Source organism: Triturus cristatus, chromosome 9 (genome assembly GCF_964204655.1).
Source record: "Triturus cristatus chromosome 9, aTriCri1.1, whole genome shotgun sequence".
Taxonomy (NCBI): domain Eukaryota; kingdom Metazoa; phylum Chordata; class Amphibia; order Caudata; family Salamandridae; genus Triturus; species Triturus cristatus.
In genome coordinates this window covers 83,912,946-83,929,462 of record NC_140592.1, presented here as the reverse complement: position 1 = coordinate 83,929,462, position 16,517 = coordinate 83,912,946, and the positions used below count along the sequence as shown (strand labels likewise).

Sequence of the window (16,517 nt, the reverse complement as noted above, 5' to 3'; positions counted from 1 at the left end):
GTGCTGGGAGTGGGTTTCTTATCAATTCGGATATTAAATGTAACCGCATGATGATCAGTCCAAACCAAGGGGAGAGTACTCTTTAGGGAGATTGCTTGGGAATTGAAAAATAGGCCATCTAAAGTGTGGCCAGCTACATACGTAGAGTTTGAAACTCGTTGTGACAGGCCCACCGCTTCCAATTCTGAAAATAGTGTATTCGTGTCTTTATCTGAATGATTTTCAAGGTGAAAGTTAAAGTCACCTTAAATCGTAAAGGTGGGTTCAGCTGCCAAAGGTTTGATGCTCGGCACACTGGTAGGTACTTGAATCTTTTTGCCCCACCCAAAGATCTTTCATTTTGTATTAAATGAGGTTTCAAAAGGTATGACCTTTGCTAACCTTAATATACACTGTGCTGCCATCCGAGCCGCCTGCCTTGTTTTGGTTGATCATAGGGGTGTCCTCTCATAAAGAGGTTACTGAAAGATTTTTTGTTATTTATTTCACTAAGCAGTCTTCTGGTTTCTCTATGTGATTTATCATTGGTGTTGCAGACGTTACAGAGGTCACTATCTAAATTGTTGGAATGCCTACCTACAAATTAACTGACCTACAAGGTTATTTCCTTGGTAGCAGTCTTGTCGTGAGACACTAAGGCAATTTGGTATGCCCAGTCTCGTACTGGCATACGCTCATGCACTCTCTACTTCATTGATTTTAAAGCGTTGTCATCAAACTTGCACCTGGAAGAAAATGGTCATTTGTGTAGAGGAAGTGAAATTCCTAGGTTTGGAACAAGAAGCGCAGTCTAAGTGTATTTAGTTTGAATAGCGATAGTGCAGCAGGGAGGAAGAGCAGCCTCTTTGCCTGCAGCTAATGGTGTATGAGTGTGGGATATTTGCAGACTAGCAACCTTGGTATCTCTTTTGGCATTCATAGCCCCTTACTTATTCCATGTCAGAAAATCATCAGCAGGTCAAACTGCAGGTTAAGAACTGTGGGTCAATATGAGATGAAATGTATGTCACCTAGGAGATGGAAGGAAATAAATCCTTTCATATAGCATCATAATGTGCGAGTAACGTCATTTGTCAGCAGCATTTTGTCAATGTAAGCAATGTGATGAGGAAGTCCTGACTAACCATCATTAGAGTGAGCCTTCTGTTCCCCATCACTTTGCTTTAGAACGATGGGAGCCTGAGATGAAAATGCCATAGTTATGGTACAGGAAGAGGAAGTGGTGGTGCGTTGATCAGTAGGTGGCTGGCTATGATGATCTGCTGTTAGTCCCTTCCCTTCTGTACTTAGACTATGTCATGTCAGCCATTTTCTTCAATATACTTGGTACTCATTTCCTTCTTGAACTGGTATGGAACTATGAGATAGTTTTCCTATATAACTTTGGCGCAAAGAGGAGGCACCAGTGAACAAAGAGAATCAAAATAAAAGGATTTGCCAATCTAGATTAGACAACTTGGTACATTTTAAAACTATGGACATTCAAAAAGGAATCAGTTTTTATGCCAATGAGTTTTGAAGTGCATGTGCGATGAGCTGATCTAAAGTCTTTTGACATAATCCCATATTTAGACTATTGCATAATCTTATTGGAAATGACGTTTAGTAATGCTATCAATTTGTCGGCATCATCCCAATGCTGGTAATAATCAATGCTGTATTTGACACAAACTTCTGCATGACTGACATGGCCTTACCACATCATTCCAAACCTTCAAAGACCAAAAATGAATGGTAATAGGGCTCCCACTCGCTTTTAGCTGAATATGTTACTGCAGCCCCCTTGAAGAGATATTTACTATAATTATGATTACCAGTTACTGATTTAAGCATTAGGAAATATCCCTACATTCAAAGAGAAGTCACTCTTTCAAGACATTTACCAATCAAGCGTATTACATCCTAGTATTCTGGTGGATACTTCTACCTGAAGATTCCCCACCTGTAGAAAAATCTGAGGCATCAGAGTGGATCCAGAAAACCTCAAAGCTCTCAAATCACCAGTATAGGGTGCTGGACACGGCCGACGCCAGAGATAACGTTAGGTGGTGTTTCCCAGGCCATAAAACATCCATACTTTTAACATTGATCTGGAGCTTCTCTCTTTCTGATGAGATTTCCTCACAAATTCAAAGAATTTGCAGTACAATGTTTCCTCCCAAGAAATCAGGTTGAGACCCTGCAGGGATTGAAACAGACGGATTTCCATTATGGATGCCCACGCTATTTGCCTTTGGGGCTTGGTAATTGATCATGACTCCAAGACCTGTTCGTCCTGCCTTAGCATGCACCCTAAGTCCATAAAGGAATGGGAAGGCCAAGCTCTTTATGCTTGGGCCAAAGAAGGCCATTGATGCCGTGAACGATCTCTGCATCATTCCCCCATACACCTTTCCATCTCGACCAATCCATTACCCACCCAACCTTCTGTCCTTCCCCATATCCTACGAAAGAAGAGAACCAGTTGCATTGGTTGTATCCTAGTTAGACAGTTAATTACTATCTGGACCTCACCAAGGAATTTTGTCAGGATGACCAGCTGTTTGTCGGATACTGTGGTGCCAAAAAAGGTAAGGCTGTAAAAAAGAGGGCCTTGCGTAGGAACACCCTCTGCATCAAGATCTGTCACGCCTTAGCCAAGTAAGAGCCTCCTGAGGGGATCAGAGCCCATTCCACCAGGGCTAATTGACCACTTCTGCATTTTGCATAGAATTTCCAGTTGCAGACATTGGTAGTGTGGTAACTGGGTTTCCACGCACACCTTCGCAAAGCACTACTGCTTTGAGTCGGAGGTACGCAGGGACACAAACTTTGCCAGGTCCATTCTGCTGGCTTTCCTCATTTAACCATCCATTAATCCTCCTCCTGGCAGGGTAATACTGTGAAATCTGTTCTACAGGTGAGGAATCTGCAGGAAGAATTATCCATCAGAAGAAAATGTTATTTACCTGCTGTAGCGATATTACCGGTGGATACTCTGTCAATCTGCAGATTCCTCACTGACCCAGCTGCCTCCCCATTTGATGGAAGAGTTATAGGGAAAGTTAATAAGATCCCATTCTATATATATTTTGGTTTTGCAATCTTTCATCAATGTCAATCTACCCTCTCACCTCAAAGCCTGGGAAAAAACAGAGGGAAACTGATGTTGCACAGTGGTCGGTGCTTCAGGTCCTTGGTGATGCCGCCTGACATCACGTCTGGCGTCGACCGAGTCTAGGGCCCTTTACCGCCAACTTGAGAGTTTTTCTTAAAAAACGATTTTTATTAAAGTGCTCAATAGTCCATTACATACATGCCTCACTTGTGTTCATACATGATAAGGCTTCGATATTACAACCATTGTCTGTGAGTGAGGAAAAAGATTGCAAATCACTGACAGTGTCCAATACATACCCATACAGCAAAACAGTATCACTAGAAAGGAGCTTGAATCGGGTGCCTGCCTTGCCAACCCCCATATATCCCGACCTGACTGATAGATATCACTCCACATCCTCTGGCGCTCTGTAGCCCTGTAGCCCTTCCATGGTGCCCATATCTTCTCCCATTTTTTAACAAACCCCTGCTCCTATGCACCGTTTCCTCTGCTCGCTGGCACCAGTCAAGATCTTTTTCTCATTCCTCCACTGATGGCGGCAAGGGGGCACCCCACCCCCTGGCAATGTTACGCTTGGCAATCCCCGCCGCAAGAGCCAGCCATGTCAACTTGAGAGTTTTTAAGTTTTCTGGATCTAGTCTGACGCCTTGGATTGTACTTCAGGTGAGGAAAATGAGGGTAGATAGAGTAGCCACCAGAAAGACAGTTACTGCAGGTAAGTAACGTTTTCTCTTTGCACCTTCTCCACCCTGCCACACATGCAGTGTTTTATGGCACTCATAAGCATATGAAAATAAATATTTATCCCTCCTCCACTTCCACCATTAATCATAAAAGCTAATACTGCTTTATTGTTTTGGTCCCAAAAGCTGTGCTTGCATCAGCTAGAAACCTGTCATATGAACACATAAAATAAAAAAAGTGTGTGAGGAGGATCAAGTTGTTCAGAGGTTTTCCCAAAGCATAGATCTTACAAACATTTAGTAGTGTAGTGTATCTGCCAAACATTACGGAAAGTGTGCATAAGTAACTCCAGATGCACACTTTGGAACTTACCACAACCTGCTATCTCTTTTACAGGTGGAGATGGGACCTTTCAAGCACACAGTGGACGATGGTCTGGATGTACGGAAAGCCGCCTTCGAGTGTATGTACACATTGCTTGAGAGCTGTATGGACAGGTTGGATATCTACGAATACTTAAACCACGTGGAGGATGGGCTGAAGGATCATTATGACATCAGGGTAATCTGCTTTCCTCAAACCCGCGTGCAGGGCTATTGCATGGTTGCCAAGAGCATGCTTGCGATTGCATGCCCCGCTGACCTGTGAAATCCTGTACATGGGTTAGATGGTGAGCTCTAACATTCTCAGTTTAAAGAGTAACTTAGATCACTGGAGAGTTGTTGAGCATATACGTGACCGTCTTCTACCACCAGGCTTGGGCCCTTGCTGGATTTCCATTTACACTTTGGCAAGCACTGAAACCAATCCATAAACAAGAGAAGGAGATGCAGTACCCAATTAATAACATCACAGCTCTGGGACGAGTCTGTAAAATAGCTCAACCTCACATTCTTGAATGTTAATACAATAAGTACTATGCAAATTATTTTAATGCATGAAATCTGGAGGGGTGGGGCTAACCGCAATGCTGGATGGAGCAGTTTGAGCGAGCACTCTCCTCGCCCCTCGAATCCTCCTAATTCTGCCACCTGAGCATCCATCTGGCCACGAGGGAGCTGGCAAATGACCCCAGGAACCTCTGGATCACACTGTAGTGTGCCGATCTGGCAGAGTGCTTGTGAGGCGGTGAGCGGGCAGTCCAGCTACGCTGCCGAGCGCAGATCAAGCTGGGGGCTACTTGGAGGAGCGTGGCCAGTGAGGGCAGCTCAGCATCTGTGCTCGAGGTGCCACCGGAGCCGAGGTCTACCTTGCCGAGGACCCTCTGTGGCCACAGACTAAGCTGCTGTGGCCCTCAGATGTCTGGCCTTGCGCTGTGACTTCTCCCTCTGTTTGCATGCGAGGTCAAAAGAATGCTGGGTGACTCCAAGCTGCCTCTCGACATGATCCCTTGCCGAAGTTTGAATGGCAAAAAGAACAATTGATGGACAGAATGCAGAACAATGTCATACATTCACCCCAGTACAGAGATCTGGGTCTAAATCCATCGTTTTTTTGCTCACCATGCCATTCCAGTTTGGCACCAGCCGAATGCAAATCAGTCTTGACCCTGTGCCCAATGGGAACAGTCCAGCCCGAACTGCCAGGCCAGGTCCCCCTGGACTGGAATCGAGCATCCTAGGTCTGGTTTTGGGCTTATAGCCCTCATCAGCCAGGATAGCTTGGTGGCATGGAGAGCAGTGGACCCACGTCTGGGCATACCCAGACCGGCCGTATGCAAATTAGTCTTGACCCTGCGCCCAATGGGAACAGTCCAGCCCAAACTGCCAGGCCAGGTCCTCCCTGGACTGGAATCAAGCATCCTAGGACCGGTTTCGGGCTTTTAGCCCTCATCAGCCAGGATAGCTTGACTCCAGGTCTAAACTGGGGTGGCATGGTGAGCAAAAGAATGATGGATTTAACCCAGATCTCTTGACTCGGGGCGAATGTGTTGATTTGTTCTGCATTCCATCCATCAATTGTGTGTCTTTTGAGGTTTGAATGGCGGCACCACTAGGGAGAGAAGGATATTGCCCTGCAGCCTCTTGGCTGAGGGCCATCTATCTGCTACAGTATTGATCCTATTTCTATTCTGGGGGTGCGACCACTGTTTTTGGGCCCTGGAACCCGCACATTGGACTGGGGTAAAAGACGCCCTGCTGTGTGCTGCCTCCTCTTCGTCTTAGAGACGTGCTTGTAAGCAAAATAGACTCAGTAATGGACATTAGGTTGCTACAGGATGATCATAGGAAGATAGCAGACTGTGTCTGCCAGGTGGAGTCAGAACATTTGGTGTTAGGCCCTTCAATTAAATTGCACGCTAAGGACCTGAGTACACTGATGGGAGGGTATAGCATGGTGAAATAACATCAGCGTGGTGGGCCTACCGGAGCAGTTTGAGGGGGCTTGAAGGCTCACGATCCTAGAGGACTGGCTACAGGAGGCAGTAGCCCAGGGAAGCCTGTCCAGGTATTATACCCTGGAGCGTGCACACAGAGTATCAGCGTGGCCCCGCGTTCCCGGCTGTTACATTACAGGGATTTAGACTTTCTCTTACGACAGGAATACAACAATAGTCCCTTCCAGCTGGATAATGCTCGAGACTCAGTTTTACCTATTTTTACGGCTGAAGTTCAGAAGTAGAGAGCTTTCTTCTTGATGGTGAAGAAGAGACACAGATCTGGGATCCGTATCCGCTGCTGTTCCCAGCTAAACGAGTTCTCTAGGACGGGAAGTATATATTTTTCTCACCCTGGAGGAGGTATGGCAGTGGCTCAATTACTACGACCCGAAATGTTGCCTTCACCTAGAGTCTGCCCTTCAAGAATACTGCCGACGCAGGAGATCCTGTCTACACCGAGGGAGAGGTACGCAGGCCACGCAATAACAGGCTCGAGGTGGCCGCAAGGGTCACATGTCCCATGGGGAGCCCAGAGAAGGCGATTGGCTCTGAGGAGGACACCAGCGTGATCATTGGGAGCCGCACCAGCTCTGACACCAGGCCTTCCCTGGCATGACTGACAAAGTCATATGACTGAGGCTATACTTTTGTTAACCCCTTTTTCCACAGGTAATGGTCTAAGAGAATCCCAGCACAGGGTCAATAAAAGGGGGTTGTTGCTGAGTGAGTCTTATCGAGGTATTCCGAGTGGGCTGCCCTGTCACTTTAGAGTCCATTGTAAGGTAATGTACCTAGACACACAGAGAGGTCACACGACCACGAGTGGTATGAGTATTGCCTGGGTAGCAGGTTACACTCCCTCCAAGTATCTAACAGTCCCCACACCTGCATCCAGTCCCTAAGAAATGTTGCTGCGGCGTGAGTCGGGGAGATGGGCACGCGGAACATGATTCCCTTCAGGTCATCTACACTACAACCCGTAAAACGATTTCCCCATTCTACAATGCACTCCAGCGATAAGATACAACTGTGGGGTCTGTACCACCGCAGGACGGAGAATATTGACACTCTGATAACATAAAAAGCCTGAGATAACTTCCTGGAGGCCGCTCCACGCATATCCAGAAATTCCAGATTCAAACATATACAGTAATACTTCCTTTACAGAGGCTGCTTCACCCCAAAAAGGTTACATGCAATATTCCCTGAGGCACATGCGACGTGCCCCAGGTATGACACAGAGGGTGCAGGATTATACTTCATGGTGTGGAATTGCCTGTCCCTCCACATTTACTGGAACACTGTAACAAGTTACATAACCATAGCTATGGGTCGACACATCCTGAAAACCCTCATTTATTGCCTATTGGGCCTCCTTCCCCCAAACCCTGGGTGAACATAATCAACCAGGTCCATGGACTTAGCACTGCTCTTGGCACGCCGTCAATTAGTGATTACCTCGAAAACCCCTTGGGGACCTAGCCTCGTACTGTGGTTCGTGGAGGTGGTTAAATGGGCAGAATGTGAAGGCAGAGCTCTGCAAAGCGAATCGGACTCCGATCACCTAAATGCGCGCAAGTGTGGGATGCTATATTGGTGGAATGCCCCCAACCAGATGGCTCTGGCAACTTTGATACTCCTGAGAGAGAGGAGGGGGACCCAGACTGATACTGTGTTTCAGCACAGCCTCCTTCACCTCCCTCCACCCCGGATGTTCTCCAAACTGGGGCCCTCCTCCCACATGGATGCATATCGTAGATTAAGTAGAATAGACAATACCATTCCTGATCCTAACAATCACTGTCTCCCCGCAATTTTCTCACCCATACCCAGGTTAATCGGTTCTTTAACTTTTTGTTCTTCTTTACTATTTTAACCTGGTTGATTTCCTCGCAGCATTTGTCAACACGCCACCTCTACGTTATATATACGCTGAAACCTCTACTACTCAAATGAGGTTCTTCCTCTTGATGGGCCTCTCCAAAACTGTAAATGCTATCCCATCTGATTAGGGTGGAGCCGGATGGGAACGCGAGGTACTATATTTGCACTGCACTTGAAACTATATATACAGAAACAAGTAAAATGCGTAGAATCTGACAATTCTGTTTTTCCTTGTTACAGGTAGGTTGTGACATCTGTAGTCACCTGTAATATGTTTAATGCCTGCTACTACAGCCATCAGCAAGGAGTAAGTCAGCTCACAGAGCAGATTTACAACTGCAATTTAAACAATAACAAAAATAATAACAGGCCTTTCATTCTCCTGATCTGTTTTTCTAAATTGAACAGTAATTAGCAGGAAGAAGACATTAATGGCAACATGTTTATTTTTGTATTCTACTGGTTATTACAGGGAAGACAGGACCTCTCTGCATGTTTATTTAATCTGATTTACATTAAACTGATTCTAATATCTTTTTGTAACAAACTACTAAGTTATTTTTGGTTAAATTAATTTTGCGATACAGATTCTGAATTTATTCTTTATATCTGCAACTATATTTTTTCATAAGGAAGAGCAAGACATCAAGGGGTTAAGCGGTTTGTGGGAAGGGTGATGGTGTAACCACATAGTATGAGAAATAAAATACCCTCTACCATGCTTTAAAAGGAAATATCAAGTCACTTCGAAGTTCCATGGCTGAATAAAATTCTTCAATTTGGTCACCAGAACTCTTCTGCAACTTGCAATATCCTTATAATGTATGGTATTCAAGTGTGTATACAAAGTCACAATAAATCCTTCACCTTATCATTGGTTGCTATTATTCTGGAAATTATATTTACATAATAAAAAAACGAAAAAAATAAATGTTTGGGCCAATCATAGGATGCTATTCTATTAGTGGATGTTCTCCCTTTCATCCTTCTACTAGCCATGACTATGTTATACGGGCCCTCCTTCCAGAAAATTTAAAGTTCATTATGCATTTCTAGTATTGTCTATAACTATGCACTACTAGTAACCGCTTCCTAAGTATTTGTTGTAACACTGTATTATTTTACAACTCTGTAACAGATTTTGTCATCCCAAAGTAGGAATACATTAACAGCTTCATTTACTCTCCTAGCACCAAAAAGCTTAAAAATATAAAGTAATTAATACTTCCTGGTAATCTTTATACTGGGACATAATGTTATAACTTGTGATAAAAACTACCGGCCAATTTACATGAACAACACCTTGAATTCGTAGTTGCAGCTACTTGCCAGTGTCTCTTGGCCACCAAAATATCTACCTGTCTAAATCTTTGTCTCATAAAATCTCTTCAGATTTAAGGACGTAAACCTGGAGTTAAATATCTCAGCATGGTATGGTTAGCAGCAAAATAATTATTCAAAATTCAATCCGTTTTTAATTGGTCAAGTCTGTTAAATCCTCCTGAAAGCTCATTTCATAGTTCTTTTTTTGTGAGTCATTGTTTAAAATCTTGAAAGTCCATGCTCTCTTGAGATTGATTTGTTCTAGTAGTGGTGCAATTCTCTGCTGATAGGGGGAGGAATATCCAGTCTGCAACCCGATTACTAATAGTTTAATAGATTCGATTTATGCAATTTAAATTTGCTAAGATTGCTAATTTTGATTCAGCAGGAAGACCCATTTCTAATTTTATTTAGTTATTTATTTATTTATTTATTTAATTAGTTCTATATAGCGCTGGCTAGACCCGGAGGTATCAGAGCGCTTTACATGAGGATCGGAGAGTTGCAGGTTACAAGTTACAATTGTTACAAGAGCATAGACAAACATAGGATAACAATTTCTTTTTAAAAACAATGTTAAGAAAATTCGTCAAGGGAGATGTAGGAAGAGACAGAACAGGGAGACGGGGAGAAACTGTGTCCAATGTCCAGCTGGGTAGGTGACGGCCGGCAGGATTAACCAGGGCTAATCTCCTCAATAGCTGTCAAGGCAGCTCCACCGGGCAATTGGCCATAATGCTTGGACTCCGCTGTCTTGATAGTGGTCAGGAGTAATCAGAGAATGTCGTAGTAGAGCAGGGAAGTTGGAGAGGTGAGAAACCACAGTCTGAGCAAAGTCCAGAGGACATCTTGAGGTCAGGCACTGTCCTGAGAGGGCTCTACACAGACTTTTTCAGCTTTGAACAAAGTCTCCAGGGCCAGATCGTTTTGTCGGGGTGGGGGGGGGTCCCAGAAAACCCCACCGCTGCTATCATATAAATGCTGAAATGTGTCACAGCCGAGGGGGGGGGGGTGAAACCCGTTTCCGGACAGGCAGAACTCCACCATTTGAGGGAGGCCCGTAGATCGAGCAGTCCCCGGAGGAAACCAGGGGAGAACGTCAGGTTTCAGGACCCAGCTTTGATATATATATATATTTGTAAAAATATTTTTATTGGTTTAAACAACAAGTCACGTATGTGAGCATGAAACATGTGGCACATTACATCATGACAAGCTATCCAGTGTATTAGACAATTGGCACTATCAGAGTGCATTGTTACGACTCCTTCCAGTCCGTTGCATTTCGAGTTCTACTGTCGGGAACACACATAGATCTCCTTGGTGGGCGTTCCACTTGCCCCACTTTTTATCCCATTTCTTCGGGCACCCCCGTGCTTTGAAAACCTCTTTTTCTGCAACCATGCACTTGCCGCACTTCCTGACCCACACTCGGAGCGAAGGCCTATCCGCCACTCCCCACTTCCTCGCTATCTCTCTCTTGACCAATGTGTAGCCGAGTGTCATAAACTGTTGTTCAATTTCCATAAGGTCTGTTGGCTTCCATATATTTAAGAGACCTAACCGAGGTGTAAGGGTTTGTTGTTTCCCCAAGGCCTCGAGAATGTGTTCCGTGTCTCCCTCCCATATGGGTCGCACCCCCGGGCATTCCCATATCATGTGGTAAAAACATGCCTCTTGTTGGCACCCTCTAAGGCATTGTGCACCTGACCTCGAGCCTATCCTCGCAAGGGTGATGCCCGTCAAGTAAGACCTATGTAAGATTTTAGCCTGCCAATCGTGGTCATCAATAGGTCCAGCGTCCATCTGCCAACGCTCCCGCAGTTTGCGCATGGTATCAGGTAGGTTATTGGATAGTTTCCTATATGGAGGGATATGGCCTTGGTAAGCAATGGTCCGTTGAGAAGCCTGTCCTCTAGCTGGGAAGAGTCTGGGATATCTGTCATGTCCGGGATAGCTGTAGTGAGGGCATGCCTGATTTGTAAATATCTAAACACCTCTCCTTGGGCCAATTCATACTTCTTCTGTAATTTGTCAAATTTGAGACCGGCACCCTTTTTGACCAAGTCCCCTATCGTCGAGATCCCTATGACGTCCCATTTGTCAAACCCGGGATGGCGGCCAAGCAGCCCCAATCTCTGAGTACACCACAAGGGCGTGGCCTTGGTGAGGGTTTGCACCCAACCCAGGCGGGAGTTCGTCATGTGCCATATCATCACTGTGTGGGCTGTGGGGCCAACATAGCTTTGATATTAACAATCATTGCGATGTAGCCAACTGTAACTAGAATCGTTTTCTAATAGCTTTGCATTCAGGCCTATCTAAAGTTCTGTACATTTTCTGTCTGAGGAGATGCACCTATACAAGAGCATTGCCCCTATTTTACTCAATAAAACCTTTAGAAATGTCGCTCATGTACCCCAGCCAAATTTAAACAGAAAAACCTTCATGTCTGCTACAGTTCTCTTGACTTTGATAGCCAGATCTTTGAAATGAGTTCTAAGTGGCGGTAAATAACATACCAAGATACTCCCAGATCATGGTAATTTCTATCTTAGTATTACCTATATAAGAGGAATCGATGTCCTTCTTCTTGCCCATTTTATTGATATAATAATATGCCCACCCAACCTCTGCAGAAAGCATCTAACGAAATGCATTTGTGATGACCTGTTAGCCACATATAAATTAAAAAGAGGGCGAGAATACATGCTTGTTGTAGCCCATTCAGAGTTACTGTCTATGAAGTCATGATCCATTCCGATTGATTATAATCTTCATCCATGTATCTTGAGTGCAGGGAATTAATCAAGGAAAGGATAGGCAGGTCAGTAACCAAAACCTGCAATTTTCCAAATAGTGTAGGTTGCTGTATAGTCTACACAGCAGGAGTACAGCCTTCAACTTTTTTGTTGTTAAATTAATAAGTATTATCTTCAGTGTAATTATGTTTTCCATTGGCTGCACAAGACCTATAACCAGTGGGGGGCAAGTTATTTAGTCTTCATCCAATTACCTTAGCAAACAGTTGCTTTCAGCAGCAGCAAGCAATGTGATAAATCAATAGTTGTTTGGTGATTGGTGGTCCCTTTTTTTACAAACTGGTATCCATATGCACCATGTCAAAATTTGAGAAATAGACCCTCATTTTGTGATGTATTTAAACTTAGGAAACAATATTGTTGCCAAGAAATTCGGATTCAGTTTAAATAAGGCTATGGGCTATGGCCTTAACACAAAAGGAGAGCTAAGAAGCTAAGCAGCACCACCAGAGACTGTGGTACTGTCCTTTCAGAGGTCTTTTTCTTCAGCTGGCACTGGAAACTATTTTTTGGCCTGGAATGGGCAAGGAGATTGCGTGATTGAAAGTGCTGTGCAGCTTAGAAACAGGAGCTTCTATGGTGAGTAACATTTACGTATTAAATTTTCCATCCCTTCAGTTGTATATATAGGAAGATTCCCAAGCATGAAATCCAGTTATAGGAGGAACAGAGCAGCTGAACTCACTCTGAGAACACCTCCCATAGTCTAAGAATCACCTTCTTAAGAAGAATAACTGGGAATGTTCCTCTGGCCTTAAATCACTTCACTTGTCTGTCTTCCAGTATTTGTCATAATTAAAGACAGACATGCTTATGGCAGTGGCATGAGACTAAAGACGAGGACATAGGTGTGATAATTAGCAATGTTGTAATTTGTTTTCATACAGCTTTTTGGCACAGTCTTTCCTGACTGATTGAATTATTTATTTATTTATTTATTTATTTAACTTATATAGCGCGTTATAACCACCGGGGTCTCTAAGCGCTGTTTGTCCAGATTACGTAGTGAGGTATGGCATTCACTTGATCCCAGCAGTGCGCCTAGGGTCTGCTCCATGCTTGCTTAAAAAGTACAGTTTTTAACTTTTTCCTGAAGGATAGCAAATTGCATTCCTTCCTAAGTTCTGGGGCCAGTTTGTTCCACAAAGCTGGGAGTGTGTTGGAGAAAGCACGTCCCCCCACCGTGGCCAGTTTGAAACGGGATTGGGACAAGAGGGTAGCGTCCGACGAGCGCAAAGTCCTGCCCGGTATATATGGGAGTAGGCGGGATTTCAAATATCTTGGTGCTTTACCATACAGCCCCTTGTGTACGATGCACAATCCTTTAAATACAACCCTCTGCCGAATCGGGAGCCAATGTAGCTCCTGCATCAGGGGGGAAGAATGGGCAGTCCTGGGTTTCTTATAGATCAACCTGGCTGCATCATTCATAACCCCCTGTAGTTTATCCAGCAACCGCTGGGGTAAACCTATATACAGGGAGTTCCCGTAGTCCAGCCTAGCCAGGATTATGGCTGAGACCACGTGTCTCAAAGTAGAGAATGAGAGTAATGCAGAGATCTTCCTTAATTGTCGTATCAGGCCTATACAAGTACCCACTACCGTAGTGACTTGTTTTTTCATGGATAGTTTGACATCCACATATAGGCCCAGACTTTTGACTGCAGTCGCCGGTTTCGGTGGCACACCCAGCTCCACAGGCCAAAATTTCTCGCTCCAGGGGTTGCCCGAGATGGAAATGGGCAACACTTCCGTCTTATCCGGGTTGATTTTTAAGGAATTCTCGGACATCCAGTTAACCGTGGCTTTGAGTATGTCCTGTAACCTGGTGGACGCTCCCGGGCCATCATCCAGCCGGATGATTATCTGGGTATCATCGGCGTAGTTGTATACTAGGCAGTCCATCCTATTCAGGAGTGCGATTAATGGCTGCAGGTAAATATTAAAGAGATGGGGTGACAGGGCAGATCCCTGTGGAACCCCGCAGGTGATGGGAGCAGAGGTGGAAAGTAAGTCCCCCAACTGTACTCTTTGTGTCCTGCCCTGCAGGAATGACGTAAGCCATGCATGTGCTGTACCCCTGATACCAAAAGATCTCAACCGCGACAAAAGCTGTTCATGACACGCGGTATCAAAAGCCGCGGAGAGATCCAGTAGTACCAGGGCGCTCGGTGTTTTTACATCAACCCGAGTTCTCAATTCATCCAGGATTGATAGCATGACTAATTCCGTGCTATGGTTAGCACGGAACCCTGCCTGATTGGACTCCAGCAGGTTGTTGCTCTCTAGATGACCTGAGAGTAATGTTAACACATGCTGCTCAATCACCTTGGCCAGGAAAGGCAACTGGGAGATGGGTCGAAAGTTCTTCAAACACTTCGTGTCCGATCCAGGTTTTTTTAGTAGAGGAATCAGGCGAGCCTCTTTAAAAGCTAGAGGGACCTGTCCTGTGTGAAGGGAGGTGTTCAGCAAATGCAAAACCTCATCCTCAATTCCTGGCAATGCCAACTTGAACACATCAGGAGGGCATGGATCCACCAGGGAACCCGATTTGACTCGGTCCGTGATCGTAAATAGTTCTTGTTTTGAAATTGGGGAGAACTCAACTAGTGGTGAAATATCTGGCGGGACAGTGAGGTCCGGTGGGTAAGGACATTCGAGGGGTGTAGTTGCAGCAATTTCTCCCAGAATATCGGAGATCTTATTTACGAAGAAATCCTGGAACCTCTGGCAATCCTCCTGGGTGAACTCAGTACTTTGCTCTTTGTTTATCCTGAGCTCCGCCAGGACCCGGAAGATTTCCTTCTGTGGATTTCTAGCTGCAACTATTCTTTCCTCAAAGAAAGCAGCCTTCCTAGTTTGGATGGCTAGTTTGTAATTCGCTAAGGATGAAATGTATTCTTTCTTGGCCATGGTGTCATACTCTTTGCGCCATGCCCGTTCTTTCTTCCTCACCCCCCGTTTCATATCCCGTAGGGAGTCATTGTACCAAGGGGCCCCAGCTCCTCTCTCCACCTTCTTCACCCTACGAAGGGGTGCCACCAAATCAATGGCGCTCCCCAGTTTATGCTGAAGGTGACCACAGAGGGCATCAATGTTAGCATCCTGCTCCTTTACTGAAGGAGACTGTTCCAGGAGGTAGACCATTTTTTCCCCATCAAAGTTTCTCCACTTCCGGGCCATTTTCCAACCTTCCCCAGGTTTGGACAAATGGCCACTCAATAAAATTCTACCCTTTATTAAAAAGTGGTCAGACCAGGCACAAGGCAAGATCTCTGTAGAACCCTGGGCTGACATGGTGGTCCAGACTAGATCAAGCATATGTCCCTTCTCATGTGTCGGTCCCTTCACCTGTTGGGTGAAATCCAAGGAGGAGATAGCCTCCTCGATCTGTAGTGCTTGTCCCTCTTTGGGGGATTTTTCCCAATAGTAGTTAAAGTCCCCAACAACAACCATTTTGTCATATCTCGAGCGCAGATCCTGAACCAATCTAGTAAAAAGAACCGGAAAATCAGGCGACGCCCAAGGCGGTCAGTACACCACCAAAAACACCACACATACCGCCCCCCGCCTGAGCTTTATCCCCATAACCTCTGCTCCCACTAGGGTTTCGGAAAGAAACCTTTCGGCGCGGAGACGTGCCTGATAGAGGAGAGCTACTCCACCTCCTTTCTTAGCTCCCCCCCCTATTGAAATGGAGTGCCAGATAATTATCTGGTAGGGCCGCCACTAAGTCCGGCGCCGAGCAATCCTCCAGCCATGTTTCGGTGAGCGCAAGGGCATCTAGCTCCCCGTCTTCCAGAAGTGAAAAGACCTCCAACTTATGGCCCTGCAAAGAGCGCGTATTCAGCAGGCCATAGTTTAGAGTATGAGTATTAGAGTCGCGCTGCCGCGCTCTTGTGCTCTTGGGTGAAATCAGCAGGCCCTCCCGAGCCAGCAGATGTATACAGTCCTGGTCAAGACGGGACTTACCCATATTAAGCTCCAATAGTTCACCTCTGGAGTAGGGCAAATTTGGACCAGGGGTTCTGGCCCCGGGTCCCGGATGGTCACTGATGGGCAAAGATGGGCTCGCCTCTGGCGAGCCTCCGGCGCGCCCGCTGCGCGTCACCGCTGCGCGTCATCATGGGGGCGTTTAAATAGCACCCAATCGTGCTATGTCTGCAGCAGCAGCTAGAGCGCCAACAAAGATGGCGTCTCTTGCCGGCACTTCCCCTCCCAAGATGGCGCCTAACCCCCAGTCCAGCTAACGGGCCGCCAAACAGCGGTGCAAATTACAACAAATTTTAGATGCGGGTATGTCCTAAGAAGCCCCCTAATTGCA

General features: G+C 45.5%; 1 protein-coding gene across 2 annotated transcripts in view; it reads left to right on the top strand.

Moving 5' to 3' along the window:
- The window catches only part of LOC146797449 (cullin-associated NEDD8-dissociated protein 1-like), a 276,655-nt gene that overhangs the window by 242,325 nt on the left and 17,813 nt on the right, over positions 1–16,517 (top strand). Inside the window, exon 13 of one of the 2 annotated variants that reach the window (XM_085624473.1) lies at positions 4,181–4,247. In XM_085624473.1, coding sequence (XP_085480599.1) covers positions 4,181–4,247 — 67 coding nt within the window. Of the gene's footprint in view, positions 1–4,180; positions 4,346–16,517 lie in introns of both variants that reach the window. The other variant, XM_085624472.1, reaches the window with a different exon arrangement.